We start from the raw sequence: 8,899 nt of genomic DNA on the forward strand, positions 1-8,899 counted from the left end.
GTATTCAATAAATAATTCAGAGAACTTTACTTGAACAATCATGAAGAGTTGTCTATTATAAAAAATGATTTTTGATTAAATGCAAATGCATGTTACTTAATGAATGACATTAAGAGAAAAAGAACAATTTAAAAATCTTGAAACTACTTAAAGGCTCATTTAGGTTTACTCATCACATAGTCTTTCATTTTCTGAGGCAAGACAGAATGAGTAGAGCGAGGAGGGTTTCTCCTTGGAGTGACGGAGGGTTTCTCCTTGGAGTGACAGGTACAAGAGTTATATCAGGAGCAGAAGAGAGACTAGATTCAGGACAAGGTACTAATTCAGGAGCAGCAGGGCTACTAGATTCTGGACTAGAGGCTTGAGGGGCTTCATATTCCTCTTCATCCTCCAGCATCACTGCATTTTTATTGGCCTAAAAAATGAAGAGTTTAGGGTTAAATAACGGCCATTCCGCTCTGCGGTTACCATACTACCCTTTTTTAGCTCACCTGTCACAAAGTGACAGGGTGAGCTTTTGTGATCGCTTTTCGTCCGGCGTCCGTCCGTCGTCCGTCCGTAAACTTTTACTTTAAATGACATCTCCTCATAAACCACTGAGCCAATTTCATCCAAACTTCACAGGAATGTTCCTTTGGTGGTCACCTTTAAAAATTGTTCAAAGAATTTAATTCCATGCAGAACTCTGGTTGCCATGGCAACCGAAAGAAAAAACTTTAAATATCTTCTTTTAAAAAACCCTAAGAGCTAGAGCTTAGATATTTGGCATGAAACATCTTCTAGTGAGTGTCTACCAAGTTTGTTCAAATAAAAGCCCTGGGGTCAAAATTGGCCCCGCCCCAGGGGGTCATTGATTTTCCCTATATGCATATAGTAAAAACTTAAAAAATCTTCTTTTAAAGAACCCAAAGAGCTAGAGCTAAGATATTTAGCATGAAACATCTTCTAATGAGTGTCTACCAAGTTTGTTCAAATAAAAGCCCCGGGGTCAAAATTGGCCCCGCCCCAGGGGGTCATTGATTTTCCCTATATGCATATAGTAAAAACTTAAAAAATCTTCTTTTAAAGAACTCAAAGAGCTAGAGCTAAGATATTTAGCATGAAACATGTTCTAATGGGTGCCTACCAAGTTTGTTCAAATAAAAGCCCTGGGGTCAAAATTGGCCCCGCCCCGGGGGTCATTGATTTTCCTTATATGTGTATAGCAAAAACTTAAAAAATCTTCTTTGAAAAAACCCAAATATCTAGAGTTTAGATATTAAGCATGAAACATCTTCTAGTGAGTGTCTACAAAGTTTGTTCAAATAAAAGCCCTGGGGTCAAAATTGGCCCTGCCCCGGGGTCATTGATTTTCCTTATATGTGTATAGCAAAAACATAAAACTCTTCTGTGAAAAAACCCAAATAGCTAGAATTTTGATATTAAGCATGAAACATCTTCTAGTAAGTGTCTACAAAGTTTGTTCAAATAAAAGCCCTGGGGTCAAAACTGGCCCCGCCCCAGGGGTGTCATTGTTTTTAACTATATGTGTATAGTAAAAACTTAAAATAACTTCTTTGAAAAAACCCAATGAGCTAGAGCTTAGATGTTTCGCATGAAACATCTTCTTATGGGTGTCTACCAAGTTTGTTCAAATAAAAGCCCTTGGGTTAAAATTGGCCCTGCAAGGGCGTTGGGGGGGGGGAGGCCTATATACAGGTGAGCGACTTCAGGGCCATCATGGCCCTCTTGTCTCAATTACAGTGTAAGGATCTGGATCAAACGGTGGGGTAAGTTTATTCAGCTTTGGCTGTTTTGCCAGGACATGATTTCCAGGTTTGAGACTAGACTCCGACGTGTGTCGTCTTTGGTCAGCATAGGCCTTCATCTTAGTTTTACTCATAGCATCATTGTTTACTATGCTATCAGAGACTGGGGCTTGATCAGACTTGGGAATATCTGGGAGACCAAAACTCATTTTTCTACCGGTTAGAGCTTCAAACGGAGAAATTTTGGTTGATGAGTGGGGTGTTGCCCTATATTGCATAAGAAATTGATTAAGTTCAGACTTCCAATTTCTATTTCCTGACACGCAATCTCTAACAAACTTGTTCAAAGTGCCCATAAACCGTTCCACACTACCGTTCGCTTCCGGCCACAGCGGAGTGATACGGCGATGTTTAAAACCACAAGCATTGGCAAAGTCTTCGAAGTCTTGACTTTGAAAAGGCGGACCATTATCAGATTCAAAACTTTTTGGAACCCTTGACGTGCAAATTTGCCTTAAAGTCTGGGAATTACAACCTTTGCCGATGTGGAATGTACAATCTCAACTTCGGGATATCTGCTATGTTCATCTACAACTACTAGGATGTACTGACTAGATGGATATGGACCAGAAAAATCAACAGCCAATTCAGACCAAAGGCTAGAAGGCAGAACAGTGGGACATAAAGGTTCTCTCTTGTTATGTCCAGGATATGATGCTTGACATGGAATACAGCTTTTCACAGCCTCCTCAACCATTTTGTCAATAGAAGGGAACCAGACTTTTTCCTGGAGGAGCTGTTTCGTCTTGACTATGCCTTGGTGGGCTTGATGAGCAATATCAACAACCCTTTCTTGTAATTGGGCTGGAATGACCAAACGATGATCTCTTAAAATAGCACCATCATAGATTGAGAGCTCGTCTCGGAAGTGAACATACGAAATTTAAGTAGGATCATTCCACCAATCGCCAGTCTGAATGGCAGACATCACATTCTGCAAAGTAGGACATTTGCGTGAAGCAGCACGGACTTCGTCTAAAGTCTGTGACTTAGGCACAGTGTTATGACTGATGTATGCAACATAAGCTTCAGCAGCGTTATTGCGCTTAGGCTTATCATGTGGATGTCGACTCGTGTAGTCGGCTGGATTCAACTCATCTCGGCCTGGTCGGTATTGGAGTTTGAACTGATATGGCATCAATCGAAGTCGCCAACGTTCCATTCTGGCAGAAGCAGGTTTCTTACTGTCAATTATACCAAGAAACGGCTTATGGTCTGAAACCACCTTGAACTCAGAAGCAAATAGGTATAAATGGAATTGTTCAACTCCGTAAACAACAGCCAGCATTTCCCGATCAGTCTGGGAATATCTCTGCTCCACATCGGTCAATGCACGACTAGCATAACTTACAACTTTCCCATCTTGAGTAAGAATTGCGGATACGCCAACAGGGGAAGCATCAACTAGAACTTCAGTGGGTTTATCGGGATTAGAATATACCATGACTTCGGTACTTGCTAGACAAGCTTTCAGCTTGTTGAATGCTTCGTCTTCCCTTTCTGACCAGCACCACAGCACATCTTGATGTGTAAGACGCCTGATAGGTTCAGTCAGTGTTGCATAGCGGGGTATAACACATACAAGCTGATAACAAATTATGAAATGGAAAAAAACCCTCAAATTTCCATTATCTTTTTGTCATCATGACTTTTGTGACAATCTATCATGGACAAGTCACAGCCGCAATCATTTGCAATCTCATTCTCAAATCTAATGTCCTGCTCATTTTCAAAATGAGTCACAGTTTCATTATTTGACATGGTCTGAATACAAAAATGACAATACAAATCAAACAGCTATAAAAGTGAAACAAATTGGAAATTATTTGGATAAAACCAGCCAAAAGAGAATGCTGAACCAATGCAGTATGTGTACGCAGGATAAGTTGAACACTTAAGTTGTTATAAAAACATCAATTCCAATCTACATATAAACGCAGAATTCTCAAACCTATACTCTCAAATCATGTGTGTACATATATGATGGTATCTTGGACATTAACTGACATACTTTTGTCAAAAGTTACTCTTTAGTAAAAATTAACATGATGAGGCCTCTGTCATTAGTGCTTTTTTTTCAACAAATAGCCAATGATTTAACTAAAGATGGTCCCTTGGGACACATTCAACCTGATTACAAAGTCACATATTGGAAAAAAAAACCATCTCAAATTTCCATTACCTCTCTGTCATCATGACTTTGATGACAATCCATCAAGGATATGTCACGACCTTTATCATTAGCAATCTCATTTTCAAATATATTGTCATGCTCATTTTCAGCATTACTCATGGTTTCATCAGTTGAGAGAGTCTGATTAAAAAATTCAAAACAAGTTTCTATATTTTAAAACAGGCACTAAATTCCAATCTACATATTTCAAAAAGTCTAAAACTTATATTCTTAAATCATGCATATATATGTAATGGTATCTTGGACATATACTGACCCATTGTTCCAATATATACATTTTAAGTAAAAAATTAACATGAAGACGCATAAGTTCTCAAAGAGCTTTATCAACAAATAGTCCATCATTTAACTAAAGTTGGTCCCTTAGAACACATACAAGCTGATAACAAATTATGAAATGGAAAAAAAACCTCAAATTTCCATTACCTTTTTGTCATCATGACTTTTGTGACAATCTATCATGGACAAGTCACAGCCGCAATCATTTGCAATCTCATTCTCAAATCTTATGTCCTGCTCATTTTCAAAATGAGTCACAGTTTCATTATTTGACATGGTCTGAATACAAAAATGACAATACAAATCAAACAGCTATAAAAGTGAAACAGATTGGAAATTATTTGGATAAAACCAGCCAAAAGAGAATTCTGAACCAATGCAGTATGCGTACGCAGGATAAGTTGAACACTTAAGTTGTTATAAAAACATCAAAATGTTTGGAAACAAGTCTGCTTCCTACTATTAACATATAACAGGCACAGAATTCCAATCAATATCTGATTCAAAAAACTTTAAACCAATATCCTCGTATCAAATACATAATTCGGTATCTTGGACATTCATTGTCCAACTTGGCATATAAACATATTTTCACTACAATTAAAAGCAACATAAGCAAACTCATTTTCAAATCATATGTCATGTTTGTTTTCAACCTAACTCTGATTTAAACAAAACAATAAGAATAAAGTATCAATATCTTTTAACAGGCACTGAATTCCAATCTACATATAAACGCAGAATTCTCAAACCTATACTCTCAAATCATGTGTGTACATATATGATGGTATCTTGGACATTTACTGACATACTTTTGTCAAAAGTTACTCTTTAGTAAAAATTAACATGATGAGGCCTCTGTCATTAGTGCTTTTTTTTTCAACAAATAGCCAATGATTTAACTAAAGATGGTCCCTTGGAACACATTCAAGCTGATTACAAAGTCACATATTGGAAAAAAAAACATCTCAAATTTCCATTACCTCTCTGTCATCATGACTTTGATGACAATCCATCAAGGATATGTCACGACCTTTATCATTTGCAAGCCCATTTTCAAATATATTGTCATGCTCATTTTCAGCATTACTCATGGTTTCATCAGTTGAGAGAGTCTGATTAAAAAATTCAAAACAAGTTTCTATATTATATAACAGGCACTAAATTCCAATCTACATATTTCAAAAAGTCTAAAACTTATATTCTTAAATCATGCATATATATGTAATGGTATCTTGGACATTTACTGACCTACTGTTCCAATATATACACCTTAAGTAAAAAATTAACATGAAGAGGCATATTCGTTCTCAAAGAGCTTTATCAACAAATAGTCCATCATTTAACTAAAGTTCGTCCCTTAGAACACATACAAGCTGATAACAAATTATGAAATGGAAAAAAAACTCAAATTTCCATTACCTTTTTGTCATCATGACTTTTGTGACAATCTATCATGGACAAGTCACAGCCGCAATCATTTGCAATCTCATTCTCAAATCTTATGTCCTGCTCATTTTCAAAATGAGTCACAGTTTCATTATTTGACATGGTCTGAATACAAAAATGACAATACAAATCAAACAGCTATAAAAGTGAAACAGATTGGAAATTATTTGGATAAAACAAGCCAAAAGAGAATTCTGAACCAATGCAGTATGCGTACGCAGGATAAGTTGAACACTAAGTTGTTATAATAACATCAAAATGTTTGGAAACAAGTCTGCTTCCTACTATTAACATATAACAGGCACAGAATTCCAATCAATATCTGATTCAAAAAACTTTAAACCAATATCCTCGTATCAAATACATAATTCGGTATCTTGGACATTCATTGTCCAACTTGGCATATAAACATATTTTCACTACAATTAAAAGCAACATAAGCAAACTCATTTTCAAATCATATGTCATGTTTATTTTCAACCTAACTCTGATTTAAACAAAACAATAAGAATAAAGTATCAATATCTTTTAACAGGCACTCAATTCCAATCTACATATAAACGCAGAATTCTCAAACCTATACTCTCAAATCATGTGTGTACATATATGATGGTATCTTGGACAATTACTGACATACTTTTGTCAAAAGTTACTCTTTAGTAAAAAGTAACATGATGAGGCCTCTGTCATTAGTGCTTTTTTTTCAACAAATAGCCAATGATTTAACTAAAGATGGTCCCTTGGGACACATTCAACCTGATTACAAAGTCACATATTGGAAAAAAAAAACCATCTCAAATTTCCATTACCTCTCTGTCATCATGACTTTGATGACAATCCATCAAGGATATTTCACGACCTTTATCATTTGCAAGCCCATTTTCAAATATATTGTCATGCTCATTTTCAGCATTACTCATGGTTTCATCAGTTGAGAGAGTCTGATTAAAAAATTCAAAACAAGTTTCTATATTATATAACAGGCACTAAATTCCAATCTACATATTTCAAAAAGTCTAAAACTTATATTCTTAAATCATGCATATATATGTAATGGTATCTTGGACATTTACTGACCTACTGTTCCAATATATACACCTTAAGTAAAAAATTAACATGAAGAGGCATATTCGTTCTCAAAGAGCTTTATCAACAAATAGTCCATCATTTAACTAAAGTTCGTCCCTTAGAACACATACAAGCTGATAACAAATTATGAAATGGAAAAAAAAACTCAAATTTCCATTACCTTTTTGTCATCATGACTTTTGTGACAATCTATCATGGACAAGTCACAGCCGCAATCATTTGCAATCTCATTCTCAAATCTTATGTCATGTTTATTTTCAACCTAACTCTGATTTAAACAAAACAATAAGAATAAAGTATCAATATCTTTTAACAGTCACTGAATTCCAATCTACATATAAACGCAGAATACTCAAACCTATACTCTCAAATCATGTGTGTACATAATTATATGATGGTATCTTGGACATTTACTGACATACTTTGTCAAAAGTTACTCTTTAGTAAAAATTAACATGATGAGGCCTCTGTCATTAGTGTTTTTTTTTCAACAAATAGCCAATGATTTAACTAAAGATGGTCCCTTCGGACACATTCATGCTGATTACAAATTCACATATTGGAAAAAAAAACCATCTCAAATTTCCATTACCTCTCTGTCATCATGACTTTGATGACAATCCATCAAGGATATGTCACGACCTTTATCATTAGCAATCTCATTTTCAAATCTATTGTCATGCTCATTTTCAGCAGTACTCTCTAGATGTTTCAAACCGTTAAATGGGGACAGTAAACGAAATCCTACAATCTGGGGACTTGTACAAGGGCTAGTTCTAAAAACAACTCTCTTGGTGTTTTTGAATCAGAGTTACCTCCCCTACACCATGTTCATTTATTTTTCCGTTTGCTTTTCATAAAGTATTTAGAGAGAAAACTAAATGGGGACGAGTGCGAGATGTGGTAGCGAGGACATGTGCCAACATAAATTTTCTCGGGAGAAGAACATTTTATGGGGACCAGAGAAAATTCAAACTCGGGACCTGTCCCTATAAAATTTCTCTCGGCGAAAAGAGATTCGTCGAAGTGGGAACATGCCTCTAGTGGATAATGTTCAAGTCCCCTAAGTGGCCATACTTCTTACTGACGTGACGGGTTGGAGAGCCATCAGTTTAATTACCAATTATAACCTGCCTTATTCCTGGCATTACAGAACAAGAACCGCGAGGTACTACTATGAAGTGTCAAAGGTGACAGTAAACGAAATCCTACAATCTGGGGACTCGTACAAGGACTAGTTCTAAAAACAACTCTTGGTGTTTTTGAATCAGAGTTCCCTCCCCTACACCATGTTCATTTATTTTTCCGTTTGCTTTTCATCAAGTATATAGAGAGAAAACTAAATGGGGACGAGTGCGAGATGTGGTAGCGAGGACATGTGCCAACAAAAATTTTCTCGGGAGAAGAACATTTTATGGGGACCAGAGAAAATTCAAACTCGGGACCTGTCCCTATAAAATTTCTCTCGGCGAAAAGAGATTCGTCGAAGTGGGAACATGCCCCTAGTGGATAAGGTTCAAGTCCCCTAAGTGGCCATACTTCTTACTGACGTGACGGGTTGGAGAGCCATCAGTTTAATTAACAATTATAACCTGCATTATTTCTGGCATTAAAGAACAAGAACCGCGAAGTACTACTATGAAGTGTCAAAGGTGCATCATAAACCAGTTTGACTGCCCCTTTCAGTAGGGGCGACACTATAATAAAAACAATTTACTTAACGGTGTTCTATCACAAGTTTCAACAAAATTATATTACAAATGTGACCACAAGAGTATATTGTCAACAAGGATTGTCTACGATTTGACCTGGTAAATCAGACATTTTCGACCTTTGCCAAGGATTCTAGCATTTTTTTATATTAAAATTGGGTCACAAATGTGGTCCACCAAAAGATTCAAGGCCGGCGCACAACGACTGACAGCCGCACATGTAATAGCTGATAATGAGCTCTTTTGTAATGGTAAGCTGAAAGTGTCTGGTGACTCCACTGATGTTCATTTGGAAGTCTTAACAACATCTGATGTTTAAAATATAAAGAACACAGTCACCTTTTTACATTTTTATTTTCTAAAATTTA

The 8,899-nt window shown here is 36.3% G+C and overlaps 1 protein-coding gene across 1 annotated transcript; it reads right to left on the reverse strand.

Annotated features, from left to right (window-relative positions):
• Positions 1-3,425: 3,425 nt before the first annotated feature.
• On the reverse strand, positions 3,426-7,376 carry LOC132734017 (uncharacterized). Its single transcript, XM_060720720.1, has 6 exons — positions 6,540-7,376; positions 5,704-5,835; positions 5,265-5,396; positions 4,429-4,560; positions 3,991-4,122; positions 3,426-3,572 (listed from the first exon to the last, which is right to left on the reverse strand). The coding sequence occupies exons 1-6, from the start codon at positions 6,648-6,650 to the stop codon at positions 3,426-3,428; spliced, it is 786 nt and encodes a 261-aa protein (XP_060576703.1). The 5' UTR covers positions 6,651-7,376.
• Positions 7,377-8,899: the final 1,523 nt, after the last annotated feature.

Source organism: Ruditapes philippinarum, unplaced genomic scaffold (assembly GCF_026571515.1).
Source record: "Ruditapes philippinarum isolate M1 unplaced genomic scaffold, ASM2657151v2 ctg8052_1_1_1_1, whole genome shotgun sequence".
In the NCBI taxonomy this organism is placed as follows: Eukaryota; Metazoa; Mollusca; class Bivalvia; order Venerida; family Veneridae; genus Ruditapes; species Ruditapes philippinarum.

Excerpts from the sequence above, each read along its gene's own strand:
- LOC132734017 (XM_060720720.1), bottom strand. The coding sequence starts at position 6,650 with ATGAGTAATGCTGAAAATGAGCATGACAATATATTTGAAAATGGGCTT. Across the intron at positions 5,836-6,539 it reads AAAGTCATGATGACAGAGAG|ACCATGTCAAATAATGAAAC; the intron begins GTAATGGAAATT and ends TTTTGTATTCAG. Across the intron at positions 3,573-3,990 it reads AAAGTCATGATGACAGAGAG|ACCATGTCAAATAATGAAAC; the intron begins GTAATGGAAATT and ends TTTTGTATTCAG.